Source organism: Papio anubis, chromosome 1, assembly GCF_008728515.1.
Source record: "Papio anubis isolate 15944 chromosome 1, Panubis1.0, whole genome shotgun sequence".
NCBI lineage: Eukaryota > Metazoa > Chordata > Mammalia > Primates > Cercopithecidae > Papio > Papio anubis.
The window spans coordinates 20,156,661-20,184,389 of record NC_044976.1 but is presented as its reverse complement, the minus strand read 5'-3'; the positions used below and the strand labels follow the sequence as shown (position 1 = coordinate 20,184,389).

The 27,729-nt window shown below is 50.3% G+C and overlaps 1 protein-coding gene across 1 annotated transcript in view; it reads right to left on the bottom strand.

The window, feature by feature from the left end:
* The window catches only part of CELA3B (chymotrypsin like elastase 3B), a 32,086-nt gene extending 21,520 nt beyond the window's left edge, over positions 1–10,566 (bottom strand). Inside the window, exons 1-4 of the mRNA XM_021934763.2 lie at positions 10,322–10,566; positions 9,636–9,794; positions 8,423–8,529; positions 6,118–6,171 (exon numbers count right to left, since the gene is read on the bottom strand). Of these exons, the coding sequence (XP_021790455.2) occupies positions 6,118–6,171; positions 8,423–8,529; positions 9,636–9,794; positions 10,322–10,566 (565 nt within the window). The remainder of the gene's footprint in view (positions 1–6,117; positions 6,172–8,422; positions 8,530–9,635; positions 9,795–10,321) is intronic.
* Between the last annotated feature and the right edge of the window lie 17,163 nt (positions 10,567–27,729).

Sequence of the window (27,729 nt, the reverse complement as noted above, 5' to 3'; positions counted from 1 at the left end):
TTTTTTTTTTTTTTGGAGATGGGGTCCTTTCTGTTGAGCAGGCTGGAGTGCAGTGGTGCGATCTCAGCTCACTGCAACTTCCGCCTCCCAGGTTCAAGCAATTCTTCCCCCTTCAGCCTCCCGAGTATCTGGGACTATAGGCATGTGCCACCATGCTCAGCTAAATTTTTGTATTTTTATTGGAGACGGGATTTCGCCATGTTGGCCAGGCTGGTCTCGAACTCATGGCCTCAAGTGACCTACCTGCCTCAGCCTCCCAAAGTGCTGGGATTACAGTCATGAGCCACAGTGCCCAGCCATAAATACAATAACTTTTTTAAAAGAAAATTTAGTACTTTGTTGATTTAAAGAAAATTATCCTTGGTATTTTAGTGCGGAAATACATCAAAGCATGACTGTAACTATCTTAAAAGCGGATATTGTTATGTGGTGTCAGGACATCTGGACATCCTGCCATCGTCGGAGTTTGCCTTGCAGGAATTACTAAACCGCTTCCTTTGCCAGAAACATCTCATGGCCGTGAGTTGTGACTGGCTAGGAGTGTGTCTTGCTAGTTTGAAGATGCAGTTGATTTTATTATTTTATTATTTTATTTTATATTATTTTTTGGGACACAGTGTCACTGTGTCACCCAAGCTGGAGTGCAGTGGCACAATCTCGGTTCACTGCAAACTCTGCCTCCCGGGTTCAAGCGATTCTTCTGCCTCAGCCTCCTGAGTAGCTGGAATTATGGGTGCCTGGCACCATACCCGACTAATTTTTGTATTTTTAGTAAAGAGGGGGTTTCTCCATGTTGGCCAGGTTGGTCTTGACCTCCTGACCTCAGGTGATCTGCCCACCTCGGCCTCCAAAAGTGCTGGGATTATAGGAGTGAGCCATCGCACCCAGTGACAGTTGATTTTAAAATGGTGTCACCCTGACTCTCTTATTCTCTGTTTCCCTAACAGTGTCACCATGGACCCAGGCTCTTGTCATCTTTGCACTCCGCCAACCTCAGTGTGTTGCCCGCTCCGGACTGCCTCCTTCATCTCCCAGGAGAAGACTCTGAGACAGGATTTGAATGCAAGTGATTTATGTGGGAGGAGATCCCAAGAAGCACGTGTAGGGGAGTGGGGAAGTGAGACAGGGAAGAGAGGGAAGCCAGAACAGGGGACGTTCACGGACAACTGGCACCCGATCCCACTAGGGAGCTCGGAGTCAAAGCCTCAGAGCTGCTCCATCTGAGGTGAGAATGCTGCCCATGCACCTTCCATGCATGCACCCAGTGAACACCTAGTGTGCACAGGTAAGGACTACTCACACACACTTCTCCATAGCACCAGAGCACGCTTGTAGGCGAATAGCCTGCAAAAGTGACATCATCATGAAATGAAACTGCCATGATGACCGATGTCTGACTCCGGCATACCACAGTGGTTTGCAGCAATTTTATTATTTTTATTTTTATTTTTATTTTTTAGTTTTTGAGACGGAGTCTATCTCTGTCACCCAGACTGGAGTGCAGTGGCCGGATCTCAGCTCACTGCAAGCTCCGCCTCCCGGGTTTACGCCATTCTCCTGCCTCAGCCTCCGGAGTAGCTGGGACTACAGGCGCCCGCCACCTCGCCCGGCTAGTTTTTTGTATTTTTTAGTAGAGACGGGGTTTCACCGTGTTAGCCAGGATGGTCTCGATCTCCTGACCTCGTGATCCGCCCGTCTCGGCCTCCCAAAGTGCTGGGATTACAGGCTTGAGCCACCGCGCCCGGCCAATTTTATTATTTTTTTAAGACAAAGTCTCACTCTGTCACCCAGGCTAGAATGCAATGGTGCAATCACTGCAGCCTTGACCCCACCAGACTCAAGTGATCCTCCCACCTTAGCCTCCTGAGTAGCGGGGACTATAGACACACACCATCACACCTGGCTAATTAAAAAAAAAAAAAAAAAATTGAGGCCGGGTGCAGTGGCTCATGCCCGTAATCCCAGCACTTTGGGAGGCCGAGACAGGCAGATCACCTGAGGTTGGGAGTTTGAGACCAGCCTGACCAACATGGAGAAACTCCATCTCTACTAAAAATACAAAATTAGCAGGATGTGGTGGCGCATGCCTGCAATCCCAGCTACTCGGGAGACTGACGCGGGAGAATTGCTTGAACCCGGGAGGCAGAGGTTGCAGTGAGCTGAGATCGCACCATTGCATTCCAGTCTGGGCCACAAGAGCAAAACTCCGTCTCAAAAAAAAAAATAAAAAAATTTGTACGTACAGGGTGTCACTGTGTCACATAGTGCTGGGATTATAGGCATGAGTCACCGTGACTGGCCAGCAAGTTCTTAAATTCTTCAGCAAGTTCTTAAGACAATGGCTGTAGCATAGGTAACCCTTCATAAAAACGCTAATCATGGCCCGGCGTGGTGGCTCACGCCTGTAATCCCAGGCTTTGGTAGGCTGAGGCAGGTGAATCACGAGGTCGAGATTGAGACTATCCTGGCCAACATGGTGAAACCCTGTCTCAACTGAAAATACAAAAGTTAGCCAGGTGTGGTGGTGGACACCTATAATCTCAGCTACTTGGGAGGCTGAGGCAGGAGAATCGCTTGAACCCGGGAGGTGGAGGTTATAGTGAGCTGAGATTGCGCCACTGTACTCCAGCCTGGTGACAGCGAGACTCCATCTCCAGCCTCCCAAGTAGCTGGGACTAAAGGCACCCGCCACCACGCCCGGCTAGTTTTTTGTATTTTTTTTAGTAGAGACGGGGTTTCACCGTGTTAGCCAGGATGGTCTCGATCTCCTGACCTCGTGATCCACCCGTCTCGGCCTCCCAAAGTGCTGGGATTACAGGCTTGAGCCACCGCGCCCGGCCTGAGACTCCATCTCAAAAAAAAAAAAAAAGCTAATCTGGACTCCCCAGTGGTCAAGAGCTTCAGAATGTCTGAGACATGACCAGCTGCACATGTCTTTACCCTAAAAACTTGCTATAAAAAGGATATTTTCTGGAGGGTGGGTACAGAAATTGCTTGCAATTGCTCGACGGTGTCGCTATGGATAGATCTCAAAAGCTTTTGCATTTTATTGAGTAAATGAATTTGCAACTTCTGTTTGTAAGTCCCTATTTTCTTTCCAATAAACTGGACTTGTCAGCCTCTTTCTTCGGCCTCTCAGCTCCCTCGGTCTTGCAGTGGTTTGCATAGGCCTGCTCACCGCAGGACAGTGATACACAAGCACAAACTCAGAATGTGCACCCCGGCACCCTCGTGTACAGACCCCTCCTGTGTACAACACCGGAGCACACACATCCATGGTACACTCACATTCCGGAGCACACACCCTGTCCCCCCTTCCCAGGAAAACAAACACACATCTGCTACTGCTTCTTACTCTGGCCTTTGGCTTGGGCCTGACAAAAGCTAGGGCATTAGATCGGGCGCAGCAGCTCATGCCTGTCATCCCAGCACTTTGGGAGGCTGAGGCGGGCGCATCACCTTAGGTCAGGAGTTCAAGACCAGCCTGGCCGATATGGTGAAACCCCATCTCTACTAAAACTTACAAAAATTAGCCAGGCATGGTGGCACACACCTGTAATCCCAGCTACTGGGGAGGCTGAGGCAGGAGAATCACTTGAACCTGGGAGGCGAAGGTTGCAGTGAGCCGAGATGGAGCCACTGCACTCTAGCCTGAGCAACAGAATGAGATTGGTCTCAAAAAACAAACAAACAACAACAAACAAAAGGGTAAGGAGTTAAACATTTATGACAAGGACCGTAGTCTTAGAAGCCCCTAGAATAGAACTACTGACAGAAGTTGCTGTGCACCAGGAGTTAGTGGGGAGCCAGGGCAGCCGCTTCCCAGAGTCACACTTGGACTCTCCAGCCTAGGATGCAACATCCCAAGTTACCAGCAAGGGGCGCCCGAGAGCCATGACTGTCTCCAGGTGTTTTCCAGGAAGTTGCCAGGTGTGAGGGTGTTTGTCTCTGGGTGCGTCTGAGGGACAGGGCAGATCTCAGAGCCTCCTTTTAGGGGTTGAGTTGAGTGTGGTGGGCACAGTCACCACCAATTCTGGGGACTGCCTCACTCAGTTTCCAATGCCCTGGCACAGAGCTGGTGCTCAGTGTGTGTTAGATGAGTGGATGAATTAACAAATGAATGAATGGATGACTGGGGAAATGAAAAGAGAGGAGAGAACTCAAGAGAAAGAAGGTAAAAAGAGAAGGATGGACCCCAGAGATTAGAGGGGAGTTGGAGGGAAGAGAAATGCAGGGAATGGCAGGGAGGAGTCAAGGGGTGGATGAGTGACTTGGGGGCAGGGGCTCAGTCGGTCAGCCTCCAAGCCTTGGCCCAAAAGTCTCCCTCCCAGATGCCTCCCACTGCTGCCCTCTGCAATGTTCATCTTTCTAGGCTGGTTGGGACTGGTACCTCCTCCAGGAAGCCCTCCCTGAGCACCTCCCTGTTGGGACCAGTCCTTCCTCCCACAGCTCTGCGGATTGTACCAGGGACCTTCTGCTCTGGCTGAAATGTGGGCAGTTGTATCAGACAAACCCAGATTTGGTTTGAATTCCTGTTCAATCATAATTGTGTGATCTTTGTCAAGACACCTAACCTCTCTCTCTTTTTTTTTTTTGAGACGGAGTCTCGCTCTGTCACCCAGGCTGTAGTGCAGTGGTGCAATCTCAGCTCACTGCAACCGCCGCCTCCCAGGTTCAAGCGATTCTCCTGCCTCAGCCTCCCAAGTAGCTGAGATTACAGATATGTACCACCACGCCCAGCTAATTTTTGTATGTTTATTAGAGATGGGGTTTCACCATGTTGGCCAGGCTGGTCTCGAACTCCTGGCCTCAAGTGCTTCACCAACCTCGGCCTCCCAAAGTGCTGGGATTACAGGCGTGAGCCACTGCACCCGGCCTGAGACACTTAACCTCTCTGTGCCTCAGTTTCTTCACCTAGGGTAACATCAATAGCTCCTTCACAAGGTTTCTGTGAGAATTCAAGGAGATAAAGCTCTGAACACTGGGCTTGGCCCATAGGAAGCACTGAACAGAGGGCAGCACTGATTGCTCTCCTGTCCCAGAGAATCCCAACCTTAAGTGCTCCGTCCCATTGTCAAGTTGTTTGCTGTAGTATGGGTTCATAGCATATTGTCATCAGAGCCTGTAGTGAACACCCCTGCTCAGTGAATGTATGTTCCCTGATAACACTCCTCTGTAATTCATTTTTTTGACATGTAAGAGAATATTTATTTCAGTGTTGCTTGAAATAATGAAACATAATTGGAAACAACTGAAAAGTATGCATATTGATGGGGGACTGGATGAATTGTGGTATATATAGAATGCGATGTTAAGCAGTGAAAATGATTAAATTAGAGTCATATGTGTCATTATGGATAGATCTCAAAAGCATTTTATTGAGTAAAAAAGCACATTACAGAATAATGCATTCAGTAGAATGTCATAGTATGTGTAACATTTGAATCCATGAAGATCAGTGCTATGCCATATACAGCAATGTGTAGGAATAGGATAAATACGTGTAGCAAAGATAATCAGAGATTAGACGGTGCCACCCTCCAAGAAGGAAGGGTGTGAAGTTGGCCAGGGCTTCAGCTGTATCTGGAAGCTTAACTTGTTTTGAGCTCCTTGAATATGGTAAAGGAAGAGAATTCATGTGAGACCGTCTCTATTTTAATCCCTAAGCGTGAAATAGGATGAAGCAACTGAGGCTCAGGGAGGCGTGGCAAAGAGTCCACACTTTCCCAGCCACTGAGAAGTAGAGGTGGGAACTGAACCCAGAGCTCCTGACCTCAGTGCCTTCCCTGCCAGGGCAGGCTGCTTGGAACTGCTGGTGGTGGTTTCAGAGGCAAAGAATGTACCCAAGTTGCTACAGCAGGGCAGCTCTGCCAGGCTGAGCAAGAACGGTGGGCTTTTTGGTCCACTGGGTCCAGGGCTCAGCCCATGCCCGGTAGGAGCTTGGGCCCAGGCCAAGCCCAAGGAAGGTTTCCGGCCTTAAGGTCTGTTTCCTGGCACTCTCCTGGTGGAGTCAGAGGTCAGGGCTGGAGCCAGGCTTGGGCAGGGTCTCCACTGCAGGAAGTGGAGGCCTCTGAACCTCCAATCCAGTTTCCCTTTTACTCCTGCCACCTCCCTCACCTCTCCGGGCATCCAGGGGCACAGGAAGGAGGAGGTGCTGAGTGGGCACCAGTCCTAAGGAGATCCAAGGCTTCCTGTCCAGGAACCCCAAACCCTTCAGGGGCAGAGGCGTTCTGGTACACAGGCTGGCAATCATTCATCTGTCCTCTCCTCTTTCCATGAACCCACTAAGTGCCAGAGCCTGTACCAGGCCCTGGGGAGACAGCCCCTACCCTTTAGGGCCTCAGTGGCTGGTGGGAAGAGATTTGATATGTAAATAAACAGACAGCTAGTAGACAATACTTGTGTGGACTGAAGTCAATGAAAATTATCCAATAAAGTATGAGGTCTGGAAGGGCCACTAGAGACTGGCTAGTACGGCCCAGATAAAGGCTGGGACTTGTCAATGTCATAGAGTGGTTCAACAGCATAGCACTGACAATAGAACCCGGGACTCCAGACGCAATCCAGGGCTCTTTCTGCTGCGTCCTACTTCTGCATTTTCTATTCAAGTGTATCATTGTGAAAAATTTCAAGTGAACAGAAAAATTGAAACAGAACCATGTCCTTTGGGATGCCACCAGCAGGCTTTGCCACATCCTCTCAGTGATCATGGCTGGTGCCTTCCCAGTCTGAACAAGATGCTCTCTTTGTTTCTTGGGACGTATTTCATCTCGGGCGTAAAGGCTTCTTTCATTAATTTTATTACTATTATTATTATTATTTTTCTCACCCAGGCTGGAGTGCAGTGGCGTGATCTCAGCCCACTGCAGCCTCTGTCTCCCGGGTTCAAGTGATTCTTCTGTCTCAGTCTCCCAAGTAGCTGGGATTACAGGCACGCGCCACCACACCCAGCTAATTTTGTATTTTTAGTAGAGACGGGGTTTCTCCATGTTGGTCAGGCTGGTCTCCAATTCCTGACCTCAGGTGATCTGCCCACCTCAGCCTCCCAAAATGCTGGGATTACAGGTGTGAGCCACCGCAGCTGGCCTTCTTTCATTAATTTTAATTTTAATTTTTGTAAGGTATTGTTTTTTGTTTGTTTAAGACAGAGAGACCCAGGCTGGAGTGCAGTGGCGCAATCTTGGCTCCTTGCAACCTCCGCCTCTCAGGTTCAAGTGATTCTCTTGCCTCAGCCTCCTGAGTAGCAGCAATTACTTGCGGGCCCCACCACACCCAGCTAATTTTTGTGATTTTTAGTAGAAACAGGGTTTCGCCATGTTGGCCAGACTGATCTCAAACTCCTGATCTCAAGTAATCTGCCCACCACAGCCTCCCGAAATGCTGGGATTGCAGGCCTGAGCCACTGTTCCCAGCCTAAAAGTATTGCTTTTCAAAAAAAAAATTTTTTTTGTAGAGACAAGGTCTTGCTCTGTTGCTCAGGCTGGAGTGCAGTGGCGCAATCATGGCTCACTTGCAGCTTCGAACCCCTGGGCTCAATCGATCCTCTTGCCTTAGCCTCCCAGGGGAAATGGCTTTTACCTCACAATGTTATTGAAAGGGGGTGCTTGTCTAAAGCGTCCTGCCACCTTGGCCTCCCGAAGTGCTGGGATTACAGGCATGGGCCACCGCATCCTGCCTCAGCCTCCCAAAGTGCTGGGATTACAGGCATGGCCACCGCATCCTGCCTCGGCCTCCTTTTCCAGCTGGGCAAACTTAGGCCCAGCTCATTCAGCAAATTAATAACAGAGCCGGGTCTAAAACCCAGTTTTCTCAACTGTCAAATAATGGTGGCAACAGCTAGTATTGATTGAGAGCCTGCTACCTTAGGGATAAACCTGGTGGAGCAGATATGATATGATCTTAGGTGAGGAACCTGAGTCTCAGAAAAGAGAAATAACTTACCCAGGGTAACCCAGCTGGTACATCTGGTACAAAGAAGAACCTCACTGCTAAATTCCTCTCTTGAGAAAATGACTCTTTTTTGTTTGTTTGTTTTTGAGACAGAGTCTTGCTCTGTTACCCAACCGACGTGATCCCAGCTCACTGTAGCCTCGACCTCCTGGGCTCAAGTGATCCTCCCACCTCAGCCTCCCGGGGGAAATGGCTTTTACCTCACAATGTTATTGAAAGGATGTGTTCGTCTAAAGCATATTTGCAGGAAGGAACAAGTTGTCATCTGTTGCTCCCACATCTTAGTGGGGTTGGCAGAAGGAAGTCTGCTCCTTTGTCAAGGAAACCCCCACCACCCACCCCAGCTGAGAGTCAAGAGAGCCAGGAGTCACTCTGCCGGGTACAAGAAAGAACGGGGAATGCTGGCTTTTCTAGTCAACAGCTGAAAGCCATCCATTTTTCAGGCTCAGCAGCCAGAGGGTGGGAGGCCTACTGGGGCGGTGGGAGCCCTGCAATAGGGGCGGGGGAAGAGAGAAGCTGGAGAAAGGTTTCCTGTGGGAGTAGCAGTCACAGAGCAGTGTGGCGAGGGCTGCGACTTTGCTGACAGAACATGACAGTCACAGAAGGTGAAGCAGCAAGAGGGGCTGAGCATTGACCCAGAAGCAGAGATTCAGAGTGAGGGGTGACAAAAGGCCATAACAGCCCCCTGGGCTCCCTGAAAAATAGCAGGGAAGGCTCTGGACTTCCCACAGCCCACGGGATGGAGACTTGAGCCATTATATCTGACTATGAAAGGAAAGGAGCTGGGCACAATGGCTCATGCCTGTAATCCCAGTACTTTGGGAGGCCGAGGCGGGAGGATCATTTGAGGTCACAAGTTCAAGACCAGCCTGGTCAACATAGTGAAACCCCATCTCTACTAAATATAAAAAAATTAGCTGGGCATGGTGGCACATGCCTGTAATTCCAGCTACTCGGGAGGCTGAGGGAGGAGAATCACTTGAACCTGGGAGGGGGAGGTTGAAAGGTTGAAGTGAGTCAAGATTGTGCCACTGCACTCCAGCCTGGGAGACTCTGTCTCAAAACAACAACAACAACAAGTCCTGATGTGCCATATATGCCAATTCCTGTGGTCTAAATATTTTCCTCATGGCTGATTTCAAGCTACCTGTGGTTTAACAGCCACTCATCATATTTCAGAACATTTAACAATTGGCTCTTGTGGGCCAGCACACGGCTGCAGCCACTTGTAAGGTAATCAAGCACTCGGAAATGTGCCGGGGACACGGGGAGCACTTTGTGAACACTCGCTGGGATCGCCAGCCAGTCAAGTCAACAGTGTTCAGGAAGTCCCCTCTCTACCTCCACTTCACAGAATAGGAGATTGAGGTTTGGAGAAGTTCACCTGTTTGCCCCAGGTCACAGCACAAGACACTTACTTGCCATCCTACCTTCCATGAGCACTATTCTCTCAGCAAGGTTGTACATAAGCCTGCCTGTGACCATCCTCCTGCCCCCTCCTTACAGGGAATTTCCCAGGCCCCATCAAGATGGGAGCCCTGCTGCCTCCCAGATTGGCTGCTCTACCCGCAAAGCCCTCAGGTAGCTAGGAAGGCGGGAAGCTCTCGCTGGCCGGGACTCCTGCCAAGCCACTCCTGCCCCAGTGCTCCTGAGCTCAGATCTGCCCTGGCTTGTGCCTGCCACACGTGGGCTTGGGGAAGCGCTGTTTTTGGCAGCGGGTGACCAGGGGCCCCATATCCTTGAGGGTGTTAGGTGAGGAGGATGCGTGACTCACTGTGCTCTGGTGGGTATAAGGTTGCAGCTGGGGGAGGGCCAGATCCTGGCCCAGGAGAGATTTTTCAGTCCTGCAGGCAAGTTGGCTTAAAGCCAGGTATAGGCTCCAGTCACAGTGCCAACAGTTGCCTGAGGCTGGACACAGATGCCCTTCGGGCAGGGTGGAGGACTCTTGGCTCTAGCTGTCCCTGAACTGACCTGGGTGTCACAAACATGTGGTTGCTGAGCTGGGCTTATAAGAGCCTGAGTCCTGGGTGAAGGGATAAGGGGACACTTCCCACCCTCTCAGGCCACAGGTCAGGAGAGAAACTGCTGAGGGGCAGGTGAACGGTTAATGGGCAGCACCTGAGGTCAGGGTCCTCAGGTCTCTGGAGAAGGGAGCTACTCCCTCGACCCAGGGGAACGCAGAGAATGAGATGCCCTGGAAATCCAGTGCTTGGGGTTGGGGGAGGGCCCCAGTGTTCTTGGTGAGCACAGGATGGGCAGAGGATGTTGCTGGGACTGTGGCCCTTGAGGGGTGGGAGGGGGGATAGGTGAGAAGGAGGAGAGCTGGTTGGCGGGGGGTGCAGGGGGAGGGCAACAAATGATGCAGAGCTACTTTTCAGCCAGTTCATCCTTGGCAATGAAGCCAAGGATCCAGTGCTGGAGGTGGTGGAGAGGGGCCAGGTGGGGTAGGGACGGGGGTGGCACTGTGGCTGGAGATGGCTGGACAGAGCACCCCACGACCCAGGACCTTCTGAGACTCTGGCATCTTCTCTGCAGCACTGGGAGTGGGGGCAGCTGGGCTTGGCTGGGGAGTGGAGGATGGGGCGAGTGGGGGATGGTACTGTCGCTGCCCACCATCCTGTCTCCAGGCTGGACCCCTCCCAGTGCTGCTCAGTTCACAGGGCCACTTTCTGAGTCCTCACTGAGTGGGAGGGACAGCCTACCCCCTTTTGCACTGAAGAAGGCCAGGTTCTCACTCAAGCCTCCTGGGCAGGCTTGGGCAAGTCTCTAGCCCTCTCTGAGCCTCGATTACCTCATCTGGAAAACAAAATACCTCTTAGGGGTGCCATGAGGATTAAATGGGAGGGAAGGAGGCTGAGAAGGGCCTGGGACCCACAGTGTCATGTTCTGTGGCACATGATATGTGCCTCACCAATGTCGGCTTCCCAGGGTTGAGCCTAGGAAAGAGGTGGGGCAGGCCTCTTCCCCACATCCTTCCCATCATGCGCCCCGGGCTTGGAGTCAGCTGGACTCCAGCCGGCCCAGCCTAACTCCAGCCCGGGCCCTAAGAGCCCAGGATCGAAGGCCAGAACTTCCCCTCCCCTACCAGGAAGGGGGCCTCCCGCTTCCCACCCTTGACTCCCAGCCCCTTCTGGCTCTGAAGGCCTCTGTGGCCCTCAGTGGGCCTGGAGGTTCCCCGGAGGTGGGAGGCCGCAGAGGGACTGTCCTGATCTAGGACACAGCCCGGCTTTCTGGGAAGATGGAGGAATAGCACAATCTTCCTGAAATAATTGTCCTAGAGCTATTTCCAGTGCCTCTTAGGCCAGAAATGGGTAGTGATCTTGATGCCTGGGACCTTCAGGGCAAGCATCCCAGAGAGGCCCAGCCCTCTTGCTGGGTGCCTGCCCACCCAGCCCCCCCGCCCAGAGCTGAACCAAGCCCTGGCTCAGGCCCCACAAGGGAACTGTAGACACGGCTTCCCTGGTCCACGGAGCTCCCTGCACTCCTCTTCCGCCGGCTGTGGGCAGCCCTTCTGATCCCTCCTCCTGGCTCCCTGTTTCAGCAGCTGTAACTATCCAACCCAGGCAAAAGACTCCTAGTGACTGTGGACTGTGTATTGTGACGGGCCCACACAGGGGTTTCTATTACTAAAGAACTTTGTAATCCTGGATCTGGTCATTAGCAAACATCAGATAAACCCAAATTGGAAAACATTCTCCAAAATAACTGGTATGCACTCTTCAAAAATGTCAAGGTCATAAAAGACAAAGGTCGAAGGAGTCCAAACAGTCGTAAGAACTAAACGCAATGCCTGATCCCGAAATGAATCCTGAATCAGGAAAATAATTGCCATGAAGGACATGAGAGGGATAATAGGTGAAATTTGAATATGGGCTGTAGATTTGATAATAGTACTATAGTGAAGTTCAGTGTCCTGAATTTGATCATTACAGTGTGCATATGTTAGAAAATGTCCTTGTTGGCCACGCACGGTGGCCACGCCTGTAATCCCAGCACTTTGGGAGGCCGAAGTGGGTGGATTACCTGAGGTCAAGAGTTGGAGACCAGGCTGGGTGCGGTGGCTCAAGCCTGTAATCCCAGCACTTTGGGGGGCCGAGACGGGCGGATCACGAGGTCAGGAGATCGAGACCAGCCTGGACAATATGGTGAAACCCTGTCTCTACTAAAAATACAAAAATTAGCTGGGCATGGTGGCTTGCGCCTGTAGTCCCAGCCACTGGGGAGGCTGAGGCAGAAGAATCGCTTGAACTTGGGAGGCAGAGGTTTCAGTGAGCCGAGATCACACCACTGCACTCCAGCCTGAGCGACAGAGCAAGACTCTATCTAAAAAAAAAAAAAAAGTCTGGGCACGGTGGCTCCCACCTGTAATCCCAGCACTTTGGGAGGCCAAGGCAGGCGAATCACCTGAGGTCGGGAGTTTGAGACCAGCCTGGCCAACATGGTGAAACCCTATCTCTACTAAAAATACAAAAAATTAGCCAGGCATGGTGGTGCATGCCTGTAATCCCAGCTACTTGGGAGGCTGAGGCAGGAGAACTGCTTGAACCCAGGAGGTGGAGGTTGCAGTGAGCTGAAATTGTGCCATTGCACTCCAACCTGGGCAACAAGAACGAAACTCCATCTCAAAAAAAAAAAAGAAAAGAAAATGTCTTTGTTTTCCTAGCATGAGATACACATGGAAGTAACAGGGTGAAAGATCCTGTTGTCTGCAACTTACTCTCAAAATAATAAGTATGTGTGTAAGGGAGGGGGTGAAAAATATGGCAAAAGTGTTCATAATTAGAGGATTTGGATGAAGAGTATATGGGAGTTCGTTGTCTTATACGTTTTCAGTAAGTCAACATTATTCAAAATAAAAAGTACAACTGTATATATTCAACTTTTGAGGGAAGAAAATGATGGAGAGAGTATTTTCCTGGCACCTATTTTGAGACCTCAAATGAGAATTTTGTTCTTTGGTTCAACGAATATGTACTGGATGCCTCTTATAGACCAGAGGCCCCAACGAGGGGCACTAGGTTTTGAAAGTTCTGAAATTTGCTCCCTAAGAGTCCGGAGACTGAGGCTGGCCACTGCAAGCTGGAGTTATATTTGAGCCAGCATAGATCTTCCTTGCTCTTGGCGTCATTAAACACAAGAAAACCAATGGCAAACGCTGGAAAACAGCCACCCCACCCTTGTTTCAAAAATAGGGCCCATCTGTCCTGGCAGGCTTAAAGTGGCTCTGGCCCTGAGGCAGGGGCCTGACCAGGATGACCTCAAAGTCCCCTCCCAGCTCTAGGATTTCATGATTCCATGACATGGTCAGCAGTCCAGAGTGGCAGCATGAGGGCATCCTTCGAGGAGAGCAAGAGGAGCTCCAAATCATCTATCTCCTAAAACACTGAGTGAGAAGGGAGAGGCCCCTGGTGGCAGGCGGGGACCAGGCAGCAGGAGAGGGAAGAGCAGCGTCCTGCAGGGATTAGCCCTCCCTGGCCTCTTACTTTTTCAGAGGAGGAGATGGGGTGGGGTTGGACCAGGCAGGGAAGAGGCAAGGGTCTGGACATTCCATCCATATCAGACCCAAAAGACAAGGGCAGCTGAGGGGCCCGGGCTGGAAGGAGGGCAGGCAGCTGTTTGATGGGTAGGATGTGCTTAAACACTGGTCTCTTTTCACTAGGCAGACATGGAAAATCCGCATCAAGCTGGTAGCAGTAGGGGAGAGAAGTCAGAGCCTTCCTTCTGACTAGCGGGGTGGGGTGGAGTGAGTCCTGGGGAGCCAGGGGACAATGGAGATGGGCACTGCCCCTGGCTGGGTCCAGGGTCAGGAGGTGGGGTTAAGTGGATGGGACATCTCTTTGGCCTGGTAAGGCCTTTGTCTCTGAGAAGTACCCATGTTTGGGCCAGGAAGAGTGGGAACCCCCATCCCTTCTTCCCTTGTGGGGTGGATGAGGAGAGTCTGTACTTTCAAAGAGGACCCAGGCCAAATTCCTCGAAAGGTTCTGATCTCATAATCCAGCCCCATCAGCGGGCTTATCACACCACCTGGCCCTCACCCCAATTTGGGGTTCTTAAAGTCAGGATCCACTTACTAACAGGGTTACCTAGAGCCCCTACTTCTCACCAAGGCCCCCGTCTAGGCAGGCAGAGCAGGTGTGGTGAGAATTCATCCTTAGCAGGCTACAGGGGAGGCCAGATTCACCCTGATGATGTGACATTGTCTGTCAGGGGTCAATAGACAAACCCAAGATGCTACCCTGACCCCACCGCTTACAAGCTGTGTGATCTTAGGCTCGTCCCGTCATCCCTCTGAGTCTCAGTTTCCTCATCAGCTGGTGATAGAATAGTAACTACCTCCTTGATTTGTAGCAGGAATTAAAGGAGTTGGCCCATAGGGGACACCCAGTGAGGAGTGCAGCACACAATGTGTATAGCATTGCATCCATGCTAAGATACAGTTTCTAGTATCAGGGTGCATTATATGGTTGATGGTTAGCATTTTGATATGACTTCAAAAGAAGGTGTGTCTCTGCTTGGAATTTCACCATTAGAGATTCAGTCTTTGTGGTCTTCTGGAGTACCTGCTTCAAGGGGGAATGGGAATTTCCAAATGTGGGCTAAAGCTAAAAGGAAAAGAAGGTACTGCCCCACTTCTAGGTGGACCCCTTGGTCTCAGTCATCATAATGATCTGGCCTTATGCCCCATCTCTTATGCTTTCCCTGATGCATTATAAAGAAGAGGCTGTCAGTTTTCCAGTTTGAGAATCCCTGGGCCTGGGAGGAGGACGGGGAGAGGAGCAGAGCATGGACCCCTGGGGGCAGAGGGAACACCTGGAGAGAAAGCCTGGAGGGTGGCGGCAGGGAACCCAGTTGAGCTGAACTAACTCTGTCCCTGCCAGGCCCCGATAACCAGTAACCAATCTCCAGACACTGTCACTGCTCAGCCACGAAGCTTTGCGAACCCCGCCAGGATGATGTCTGGATACCAGGCGAGCCATTCCAACACTGACGGCCGCTTGGGCCATCCCAACAACACATCCTTTCCAGCCCGAATTCCAGGCTGGACCAAATGCACCCTCCTGAATGAGGCTAAGAGCCTCAAGTGCCTCCATACCCAGCGTGGCTCTGGCTCAGAGTCCAGCAGCTGCAGCAGCTGCTCTGAGCAGCCCTTCAACCCCAGCCCCACTAGGCTTCCGCTAGGGAGAATCTGCATGGGCCGGCCCTGCGACTCCAAGTACACAGAAACAAGTCACCTGGTGAGCCCCAAGGTGGCCAGAAAGCCTGCTCTCCACGGCAGCCCCTGCTGCCTGCTCTGTAGGGATTGTCCCTCGGACTCCTCCAGCCCCACCTTCCTGGACCAGCTCATCCAAGGCATCAACTACCTGGACCGATTCCCCAATGCCTGTAACAGCTGCCATAAGACATTGCAGAGCCTGCCAAAGCTTGCAGCCAACTACCTGGAAAGGGCTGCCAGCTCCCTCAACCTAGACCACCAAGACCACCCCTTGCCCCAAAGTTACTCCCGAAGTTACACCTGCATGGTTCTGTCCCTCAGGGGTGCCAGTGCCCTGCAGTGCCTGGACGACTCTGCCAACATGAGTTATCCGCGCAGGTCTCATTGCAAGAACTTCACTACTGTGCTGCCGCGAGGGCCGCGTACAAAGCTGCCTGAACTCCCTTTGCTTGGCAATGGACTGTTTGCCTTAGGTTGTCTGCCCAAGGTCTGGGAAGCAATCTGCTCAGGCTGGTGTGCCCCTGAGCCCATCTCCAAACCCCCAAGCTGGTGGTGACACCAACGCCAACCGTGAAATGGACACATGCCCCTCAGGCTACAGTTGTGGAAAATAAATCGTCTGTGGCAAAATACTTCTTCTAAGACTTTGTTGGAGGGGCATGGTCATTTACATCAGGGTTATAAACTCAAGGGCCTCTGGGGCCAGGCAGGGAAAAGTGAAATGAGAGAATTAGGCTGGGCAGTAGCAGGGAGTGATAGAGACTGTGGCTGGGTGGAGAGGGACTGCCTAGTCTAAACCCACCTCTCAAATGGGTTGAGGACTTTATAAGAGAATCCAGGGAACTGATTTTTTTTTTTTTTTTTTTGAGACTGAGTCTCGCTCTGTTGCCCAGGCTGGAGTGCAGCGGCGCAATCTCGGTTCACTACAACCTCCACCGTCTGGGTTCAAGCAATTTTCCTACCTCAGCCTCCTGAGTAGCTGGGATTACAGGGACACACCACCATGCCCAGCTAATTTTTGTATTTTTGGTAGAGATAGAGTTTCACCACGTTGGTCAAGCTGGTCTTGAACTCCTGACCTCATGATCTGCCCGCCTCAGCCTCCCAAAGTGCTGGGATTACAGGCATGAGCCACTGCGCCCGGCCTCAGGGACCTGATTTTTATATGTCAGTGACAAATTTTAAAATGTCATGATGCTCTGTGGGCTGAACAAAAATACTTGCAGGCTAAATGTGAAGCCCACAAGTCTCAGCTTGGAATCTCTGGTTTAGATCCTGAATGGATCACTGAGGAGGTTGCTGGCCTCCCTTAGCCTCGGTTGCCCCACGTGAAGAAACGGACTGGCTGTCCATTCCCAACTGCTATGTGTATTCCTCTCTTTTCAGGATTGTTGATTTTAGCACAGTCCCATGTGAGCAGAAATGTAGAATTAATACTAATTAGAAGAACAATAACAAGCACTCATAGAGTACTTATTATACAGCAGGAACTGTTCTAAGTACTTGATATATGTTTATTCTTTTAAAGGTGTGATTTTAATGATCAGGGCCTAGGTTAGACACAGAATAAAGCTTCCTGGTGGCTGGTGTGAGAGGCGTTGGAACAGGCCACGAGGGATAGTGGCAGGTAGTTGGATGGCCCTTTTTGGGAAATCTCTGTAGAGTGGTTCTCTCTGTGTTAAGGGAGAGCTGGAAGGGTCAAGATGAGCTGATCTCCTTTTCCCACTATGCTGAATTTCTTGCTGGGAATATCTGGGAAAATGTTCCCTGGGCCACCAAGAGCTCCAACTGAGCTCCTTCAGAGACCCAACTGAGCCTCGTGCTGGAACATAGGGCATTCAGCAACCCGCCATCCTGCTGGCTAAGGGACCCTGGAGACAGGGATTCCAGCCTAGTCCCACCACTAGCCTGCCCTGAGATCATCTTGGATATATCACTTCTCACTCCAGCCCTCAGATTCCCCATCTGTAACAAGGGTGCAGTAGCTCTGATGATCTCTAAGGGCCCTTAGACTCTGATGTTTCTGAGTGTCTCCTCTTGGTCCCGGGCAAGGCCTAGAGACTCTCAGGCTGAGGATTGAGAGTACCTACACCCAAGAACTCAGGCCTTCTGTACCCTAAGCCATCTTCTCAGGCTACCCAGGGGCCATTTCAGGCCTCAGCGCCCATTTCTATATGGTGATAAACTTCAAGCTTCAGGTCTCTTATTGCTTGAGCTCTCCTCGTAACCCTGGCAATGTGAAGGCCAATAGCAGCTCAGACTTCAGAATGGGGCTGACTTTGAGGTATTGCAGAACCTGGAGGCCCACCAGGTGGCCAGTCAGAGAAAGTGACAAACCTGAGTATCCCACCATGAGGTCACCACAGTGGTCCCAGGGCAGGAGGAGGGAAAGGGCCAAACTCCTGGCCCACTGAATTCACCCTCCCTTCTATTCCATCTCTGGAGGACAAGGGCAATCCTCCCTGGGCCCATAGTGTAGCATGTGGCATACTCCTTTCTCTGTTGCACCCCTTCCCTCCTCAGGGAGAAGACTTTGGCCTTAGTCTGGTGGGTTCTCATCTTGCCAATGACCCATTCCCCAGGTGAACAGTTGCAGGAAAACAGCTTGTTAGAATCCATTTGGCCCAGTTCAGGAGACAGTTCAAGGGTGTCCTGACTCCCAAAGCCTCTGTCTGGCCATCCAAAGCCACCTTTCCCATTCCAGGGCTGTATTTTCTTTTTTTTTTTTTTTTTTTTTTGAGACGGAGTCTTGCTCTGTGCCCCAGGCTGGAGTGCAGTGGCGCGATCTCGGCTCACTGCAAGCTCTGCCCCCCCCCGGGTTCACGCCATTCTCCTGCCTCAGCCTCCCGAGTAGCTGGGACTACAGGCGCCCGCCACCTCGCCCGGCTAATTTTTCTTGTATTTTTAGTAGAGACGGGGTTTCACCGTGTTAGCCAGGATGGTCTCGATCTCCTGACCTCGTGATCCGCCCGTCTCGGCCTCCCAAAGTGCTGGGATTACAGGCTTGAGCCACCGCGCCCGGCCTCCAGGGCTGTATTTTCCTGGTTCTCAGAGGCCTCAGAGCGGTCTGTCCGTGACTCTCCTGGAGATGCTCACCTCCAAAACGGTGCACTTTCTCCCAATGAGAGTGTAAGATCCTTGCCTAGGGTGCTGCTTTTAAGGTCTCCAGTATCTAGTCCACTTCTGGATTGTGATAGGGACTTGAATATTAGATTAATGTTGATTGCAGGCCTTGCGCTCAATAGGTGCCCAGTAATAATAACTAGTATTTTCCTAAGGATGATTGCAGGGTCTCATGCAACGGATATTCAATAATTAACAATAGTAATGATGACAGCCAACATTAATTAAGCTCTTGGTTTTTTGTTTTTTGCTTTTTGCTTTTTTTCTTTTTCTTTTTTTTTTTTTTTTTGAGGCCAGTCTTGCTCTGTCGCCCAGGGAGGCTGGAGTGCAGTGGCGGATCTCAGCTCACTGCAGCTCAGCCTCCCAGTTATGCCATTCTCTGTCTCAGCCTCCTGAGTAGCTGGGACTACAATCCCATACCTCGCCCGGCTAGTTTTTGTATTTTTTTTAGTAGAGACAGGGTTTCACGTGTTAGCCAAGATGGTCTGGGTCTCTGACCTGCGTGATCCACCCGTCTCAGCCTCCCAAAGTGCTGGGATTACAGGCAGGCCACCGCGCCCGGCCTTTTTTTTTTTTTTGAGATGGAGTCTCACTGTCGCCCAGGCTGGAGTGCAGTGGCACAATCTCGGCTCACTGCAAGCTCCGCCTCCCGGGTTCACACCATTCTCCTGCCTCAGCTTCCTGAGTAGCTGGGACTACAGGCACCCGCCACCACGCCCGGCTAATTTTTTTGTATTTTTAGTAGAGATGGGGTTTCACCGTGTTAGCCAGGATGGTCTCCATCTCTTGACCTTATGATCCGCCCACCTCGGCCTCCCAAAGTGCTGGGATTACAGGCGTGAGCCACCACACCTGGCCTGCTGTTTGCTTTTTTTTTTTTGAGATGGAGTCTCGCTCTGTTGCCCAGGCTGGAGTGCAGTGGCATGATCTTGGCTCACTGTAACCTCCACCTCCTGGGTTCAAGTGATTCTCCTGCCTCAGCCTCCTGAGCAGCTGGGATTACAGGTGCCTGCTACCATGACTGGCTAATGTTTGTATTTTTTAGTAGAGACAGGATTTCACTGTGTTGGCCAGGCTGGTCTCGAACTCTTGACCTCAAGTGATCCACCTGCCTTGGCCTCCCAAAATGCTGGGATTACAGCATGAGCCACCGCCTCTGGCTGCACAGCAACTCTTTAAGGATGGTACCATTATCCTTATTTTACAGATGAGCAAACTGAGGCACAGAGTGGTCAGGTATAAATGATTATGATGAAGATGATTAAAGTGCACAGAACACAGTGGCTTTTCAGAAAATGTTTGGTATTAACATTACGGAGTACTATATGCATAATAGGTACACAATAATGTAATTCTCTTCACGGGGACAACATCTTGCAAGCAGAAGGCGTTCTGCAAATGCACACAGTAGGTGCTCAATGAATGGTAGATGTCATTATAGAGCCTTGTACTGAGTAGGTGCTCAAATGAGGTTTCCTCATTCGTTGGGGATTGGATTGTATCCCAGAGAGACAGGATCTTGGCCCTTGGCCCAAACTGCTTCTCAGGATAGATACTCACTGTTCACAAATCCCTTCCACAAGTTATTCAGCCGGAGTCCAGGGAAAATAAGCCTGTTAGGGAAGGTCCTCTGCGCCGCATGGCCATGCAGAGGCCACAGGAAGCCTCCTGGGTCTACAGTTCAAGCCATGCATCTGCAGGGTCCACGTAAACAGGAAGCAGCATGCTGGCTGCAGACAATGCCACAGCCTGCTGTACTGTCCCCCTTGTGTTCAGGAGTGGCCTTGGTGTCCCCGTGGCAGGGAGTGGCCGAGGAAACTCTTTCACACCTGCAGAAGTACGTCACCCATTGAGCACTCACACTGTGTGCCAGGCATGCTGCTGAGGCCTGAAACACAGGCTCTCAACCCTCCCCCGCCTGCCAGGCTAGGTTGCAGTGCCCCATTTTGCAGAGGGGGAAACTGAGGCTTAGTGAGAGGAAGTGACTGCCCAAGCGCCTGCAGTCGGTGGCAGAGCTGGGATTTCAACCCAGGGTTCTAACCCTCAACCAATATCCTTTTCATCCAAAGTATAGCTTCTATTTATTTATTTATTTATTTATTTATTTATTTATTTATTTTTATTACAATAGTTTTGGGGAAGAGGTGGTGTTTGCTTAGCTGGATAAGTTCTTTAGTGGTGATTTATGAGATTTTGGTGCACTCATCATTCAAGCAGTGTACACTGTACCCAGTGTGTAATATTTTATCCCTCATTCCCCTCCCATCCTTCCCCCTACCAAGTCCCCAAAGGTCATTATATCATTCTTATGCCTTTGCATCCTCACAGCTTAGCTCTCACTTTTTTTTTTTTTCTTTCTGAGATGAAGTCTCACTCTTGTTGCCCAGGCTGGAGTGCAGTGGCGCGATTTTGGCTCACTGCAACCTCTGCCTCCCGGGTTCAAGCGATTCTCCTGCCTCAGCCTCCCCAGTAGCTGGGATTACAGGCACCCGCCACCACGCCCGGATAATTTTTGTATTTTTAGTAGATATGGGGTTTCACCATGTTGGCTAGGCTGATCTTGAACTCCTGACCTCAGGCAATCCACCCACCTCAGCCTCCCAAAGTGCTGGGATTACAGACATGAGCCACCATACCCAGCCAGCTCCCAGTTGTAAGTGAAAACATATGATGTTTGATTTTTCCATTCCTGAGTTACTTCACTTAGAATAATGGTCTCCAACTCCATCCAAGTTGCTGCGAATGCCATTATTCCATTCCTTTTCATGGCTGAGTAGTATTTCATGGTCAAAGTGCAGTTTCTTTTCTTTTTTCTTTTTCTTTTTTTTTTTGAGATAGAATCTTGCTCTGTTGCCCAGGCTAAAGGACAGTGGCATGATCTTGGCTCACTGCAACCTCTGCCTCCCAGGTTCAAGAGATTCTCCTGCCTCAGCCTCCCAAGTAGCTGTAATTACAGGCATCCACCACCACGCCTGGCTAATTTTTGTATTTTTTAGTAGAGATGGGATTTTGCCATGTTGACCAGGCTGGTCTTGAACTGCTGACCTCACATGATCCACCTGCCTTGGCCTCCCAAAGTTCTGGGATTACAGGGTGAGCCGCTGCGCCTGGCCCAATTTCTTTCTTAGTATTTATTAAACAAATTTAAAGAGAAAGAGGAGTAAATCTTGGTCTCCAAAATATGTACTAAATTAGAAAAAGCAAGGATGGTATTTAACATGGGTTTGGGCTGTCCCACAATACCAGTGTTCTGAACAGGGCAGAGGAAACCTGGAACACGCTCTTTCCAGTAAATAGGAAACAAAGGGAGAAATTTCCTCGAAGGTCATCTATGGTATCAGTTGCCCAATCCAATGGTCTCTGCATCATTTGGTATCATTGGGTATAACTGCATGACATTAAATTTTTTTGTATATTTAAAAAAATCTGATGTGGTCCTTTTCAAACAGACAATTTGATGTCACTTCCGTGATTCTAGAAAATAAAAGCAGCTTTTTGGCTGGGCGTGGTGGCTCAAGCCTGTAATCCCAGCACTTTTGGAGGCCGAGGCGGAAGGATTGCTTGAGCTCAGGAATTCAGAACCAGTCTGGGTGACATGGTGAAATCCCGTCTCTACTGAAAATACAAAAATTAGCCGGGCGTGGTGGTGTGCACCTTTCATCCCAACTACTTGGGAGGCTGAGGTGGGAGGATTGCCTGAGCCTGGGAGGTAGAGGCTGCAGTGAGCCGAGATTATGCCACCGCACTCCAGCCTGGGAGACAGAGGGAGACCCTGTCTCACAAAAAAAAAGAAAAGAGAAATTGAAAAGAAATGCAGCTTTTTTACTACCAAGTTGTGTGTGCCAGAGAGAGACGCTCATCTTATTCCTCATTCTCACTCCACCCCAAATCTTTCCTCATGGGCCTAACTCTCCTAACCCTCAGCCCTCCCCATCCCTCACCCCATTCCTGGACCCTCCTTGATCCCTTACTGCCTCTTCTGTCTTCACAGGACTGGTCCTGCTTGCTCTACCTAAGAAACATAAAAAGGAGGCCTGAGTGGCAACCTACTCGCACCTCAAAATGCACCCGCACTCCCCCCTGTCAGCTGAAATCTGCAGGAGCAGCAAAGAGCCTCGGCCGTGTGCTGTCCCTGAGCGGGTACCACCATTTTTGGCAAACTCTTTAACAGCCTCCCAGGCCCCTCCCAACAGGGCAGGAATTTCTGGTGAACAATTGAACAAAGCCGGGAACTGGGAGAGAGAAGGCACAGGACATTCCAAAAGGATTTCTCTCAAGCTCCAAAAGACAACATGCGGGAACACTGCAGAAAGCTCACGGCCGAGCAAAGAAAATCATGAAAGGGACGGAAAATCCGTCTAGGAGGAAGGGCAGTGCAGGCTGCAGGAAGGAACAAGGGACTGGGGGTGGCCAGGAGGCCTGGGTGGGAGGCCTCTCTCTGCCACTTGTATCCCTGCGGAGGCCATTCCACCTCCCTAGCCTTGGATTTGTGGTCCTTAAAAACTGAGGGAGCTGCAAAGTGAACACACGGATCCACACACAGCCATTCATAGCAATGCCCTTGTGAATGACAAAGACCTGGAAACAGCTCAAATAGCCAACATTTCCATCAGTCACATAATGAATGGTAGTGTGTTGATGAGACACAATACCAAATGATTATCAGAAATACTGTGTGCAAAGGCGATGTCTTTGTTTGTTTGTCTTGAGACAGAGTTTCACTCTTGTTGCCCAAGCTGGAGTGCAGTGGTGTGATCTCAGCTCACTGCAACCTCTGTCTCCCTAGTTCAAGCAATTTTCTTTTCTCAGCCTCCCAAGCAACTGGGATTACAGGCGCATGCCACCACACCCAGTTAATTTTTTTGTATTTTTAATAGAAACGGGGTTTCACCATGTTAGGCAGGCTGGTCTCAAACACCTGACCTCAGGTGATCTGCCCACCTCGGACTCCTAAAGTGCTGGAACTACAGGCGTGAGCCACCGCGCCCGACAGCAAAGGCAATGTCAATGCTATTCAAAGTAGCTGGCCCAGGAATTGTTCATGGGCATCATCCGTCACAAAGAGCTTGCACCAGAATATAAATCTATGTGCTGCTTCCAATATGCGGGCAAGAATGGTCAGGAAAAAAAAAAGTGTCAACTGAGCTAAACTGTCACGAAGCTGTGCTTATTGAAGCAGTTGATATACACCTGGAGCAAACTCCTTATCTCGTCTCAGACTGGTAATAAACAGTTTGGGGACTGGCACCACAGACTCATTTTTAAGTAGCTCTGGTCCTTCCTGACACATAGAACGTGTTTATCTAAAAAATATTCAGTGAGTAAGGCCGTGCACGGTGGCTCACGCCTGTAATCCCAGCACTTTGGGAGGCCGAGGCAGGTGGATCACGAGGTCAGGAGATCGAGACCATCTTGGCTAACACGGTGAAACCCTGTCTCTACTAAAAATACAAAAAAGTTAGCCGGGCGTGGTGGCGGGTGCCTGTAGTCCCAGCTACTTGGGAGGCTGAGGCAGGAGAATGACGAATGGCATGAACCCGGGAGGTGGAGCTTGCAGTGAGCCAAGATCCCGCCACTGGACTCCAGCGTGCGCGACAGAGCGAGACTCCATCTCAAAAAAAAAAAAAAAAAGTTTAGTGGGAAAAGCAAGACATGAAATCGTACATATGCATCGAAACATACACAATGAGATCAAATGCATAATGTCTACACTGACGAGGGAAGGGAAAGGAGCATTTATGGAGCTCTAACCATGAGCCCTGCACAGAAGTCTTCTATAGCTGAAGTAGGGGCTAGCAGGTAGGAATGTGAGGGCATGTACGGAGCCGTAAGAATTCCAGCCTGGCTGGATGGGAGGGGAGGGGTGGGAGTGAAGAGCCATGAGTGCAAATTCAAATTATAAAGACCATCTATGGTCAGCTCAGGAGCCAGGCTCTGGGGCAGCATTTGCAAAGTGTTAAGAGAAATCCCAGCCCTCTAAGATTTTAAAAGGATTTTCCATAAAATCGACTGGGTTGCGTTCTCAAAGAGGTTGAGGAAGGCTGGATTACATACAGTCGCACAGGCGACTTCGCTGGAGGCCTGTTCAGAAACCTTCCTGCTTTGGTGTCCCTTGAGATGGTCAAAGTGTGGGAGAGAGTGCAGGGTAACCAAACTTCTTTGACCAAAGAACCTCTTTTTCAAAGAGCATCTCAGATGGCAGGTGACCCATGAGGTACAGTGTGGGGACCCTGCCTTGGGCCTCGGACCCCAGTCCAAGAAAGTGATGGATAATGATGAAGGGTAGTGGGGAAACAGCAAGTTGGGGCAGGGGGTCAAATCCAAAGGCACTTTCAGAAGATTCACGCTTCTGCCTGAGCTGGGAGAAGTGCAATTCTGCCTGGCCAGAGTTGAGAACAGCCCACGGGGAGGCAGAATGGGTGTGGTTGAGAACAGGAGTTCTAGAATCAGACCGACATGGACAGGAATCCTGGTTCTACCTCTTACTGACTGCATGACCTGGGCAAGCTGCTTCGTCTCCTGGGCCTCAGTTTTCCCGGCTGGAAAGGATGGGGGATAATACAATATACTGCCTTGCCTGCTTACTCCCCAGGGTTTATCTTTGTTCCAAGCACAAACCAAAACAGGGACATTTACACTGTGTGCCATGTTTGAACCAACTTACTCGTTCTTTCATTTAAGTAACAATTATCCAAATGCCAACTCTGTGCCACACACTGTGCTCTTCACAGGGGATATAATCGGGGCCAAGACAGAAACAAGACCTTCATGCCCTCTGCCTTCATTATGCCTCATAATATTAAATGATCTTCCAAATAATTACAATGGTCAAAAATGCTACAAGAAAAGCATGGCGGGGGGACTGTGGGAAAGTGTGGTGGGGAACGCGACCTAGCTTGGGAGGTCAGAGAAGGTTTCTATGGTAATGTGATGTTTGGACTCAATCTTAAGGGAGAGTACAGTGAAAGGGGGATGGGTGTTAACTGGGAAAAGCACTTAGGAGAAGGAACAGCATCTGCAAAGACTATGGTGGGGAAAGGATGTAGCTGGATTGATGGTCAGGACTAGATCATGCCAGGGCTTGTGGGGTCCCTGCCCTCTCCATGGGAACTTTTGCTGCCTGCTTAGACCCACGTCCTGCCTCCTCTTCCTCCTCTTCTTCAACACTATGTTATTCTTTCCTCTCCTCCATCTCAACTCTCTTTCACACCAATTTCTGACTCTCCATTTTCACCCAAGGACATATTGTTACTCTGTTAGCATTTGTTTTCCCACCTGGGCATAGAAACTCTTGTGGGTGGTATTTAGTTTCATTATTGAATGAATGTAGGGACACAGTTAGCCTTACAGTGCCTTCATTCATATTAACAAAAAGTACCTATTCTGGGCCGGATGCAGTGGCTCATGCCTGTAATCCCAGCACTTTGGGAGGCCGATACGGGTGGAATACTTGAAGTCAGGAGTTCGAGACCAGCCTGGCTAACATGGTGAAACCCCATCTCTACTAAAAATACAACAATTAGCCAGGTGTGGTGGCATGTGCCTGTAATCCCAGCTACTTGGGAGGCTGAGGCAGGAGAATTGCTTGAACCCATGAGGCAGAGGTTGCAGTGAGTGGAGATCATGTCACTGTACTCCAACCTGGGTGACAGAGCGAGACTCTGTCTCAAAAAAAAAAAAAAAAGTACCCATTCTGGGCAGATGTAGCCCCACAACAGGGCCCATTACAGTTCCTATTTGCCCACTTGGCCGCATACCCTTGTTCAGTGAACAACCTGCCCAGCTGTCCACTGCAGCCCTGAATGAATGAATGAATGAATGGACAAAGGAATGTGATTAAGATGAGTGATAAGCTCTCAGGCAGAGAAAAGATTTGGAATGGGAGTGGAAGCCAGGAGAAGATGAGTCTTATTGAATTTGGAGGAGTGGACAGGTAAGCCACAGACTCCAGCTGCTGGTTCCAGAACCCCCAACACCTATTCTCAGAAGTCAGGCTGTTTGACTGTTTCTGCCTATCCAAGTTCTTACAGTCTCTCCCTGCCCAGGGAACCTCGTATGAGACTTGAGTTGTTTCCTCGAGTGTGACCAGCACCCTGAACTCTGTATACGCACAGAGAGATTATGGGCGCCTCCAAGGTTTTGCCAAGCACAGAAGGCCTTGCGCCTGCTCCTCTTCTTAGCCATATGAGGAGATAGCCAGGCTCTAGACAAAGCAACTTGAGAGCATTTGCTAAACATATCGAGGACTGCAAACGAAAACAGACCCAGCCAAATCCCTTAGTGGGAAGGAGAGGACGCAGAATAAATAGGTGGATGACCAATCCTCCGCTGCCGGAGCCGCCCTGGAAGACTTTCTCAACATGCCGTATTTCCCTGCTTTCTGCCTGTCAGCCCAGCTCCTTCCAGTCCCCAGTCGGCCTTACCATCTCTTTCCTCAACCCCTTTGAGGAAGCAAGACTTATAGCTCTGGGTTAGTCTTGACCAAACGTCTACAAAGGGTTGCTTGTTTGCCTTTTTTTTCCCTCTTTGCTCATGAGCAAATCATCCAAGAAGCCAAAGCTCTGATACTTAAAGGGCCCGAGGTAGGGAACAGACACTGAGGCAGCTCATGAAATGCGATTTGTCACGGATGCTGACAAATCCACGGACAGGCAAGGCCTTGGAAAATCCTGCCACTAGGGCTGGCCACCTGCCAACTCTGAAGTCAGTGGAGTTTTGAAGCCTTTCTCATCAGACAGGGAGTTTCCAAGCACAAACCTGGTGTGCTCTCCCCTCAAACGGGAGGTCCCTGGGGTAGCTGTGGAGGCTGCTCCTCTATCAGACCTGAGCTCCCCAAGGGCCGAGTCATGTCTCTCTCTTTAGACTGGGAACACACCAGAAATAGTAATAAAAGAGAAATGGCTACCACTTATTTCATGTTTACCATGTGTCTGAAATGGCTGTGTTTTTTAAAAGAAATATATTAATTCATCTTAATTCTCATAACAACACTAAGAGAGAAGTCTTAACGTTATTCTCATTTTCTACATGCAGAGACTGAGACATGGAAGGTGAATAATGTGCTCAAGATTGCACGGCTAGGTGGTGTGGAGGCAGGATTCTCTATCAGACTGAGGACGATACCGGGACGATATCAGACAGGGACAGTTCTTCCCCACACCTCTATCAGATTAAGAGTTTGCTGAGGGCCAAGATTGGGCGTCCCTCCTCTGTCCACCCCTATCTCCCTGTATGGATCAGAGATAGACCTTATTCAGTGCTGTGCCTGGAGCCTGGGTTGGGACCAGGGAGTTGGCCTGACCACTCTGGATGTGGTTTCTGTTCTTCACAACTCTGAGCTGGTCCCGCAGAAATATGCCCCACAGGGCACAGAAGAACTCAATCTTTTGGAGATAGGGTAGTTATCTGGGATGGCGGTCAGGATGCCAGTGTTTTTTCAAACC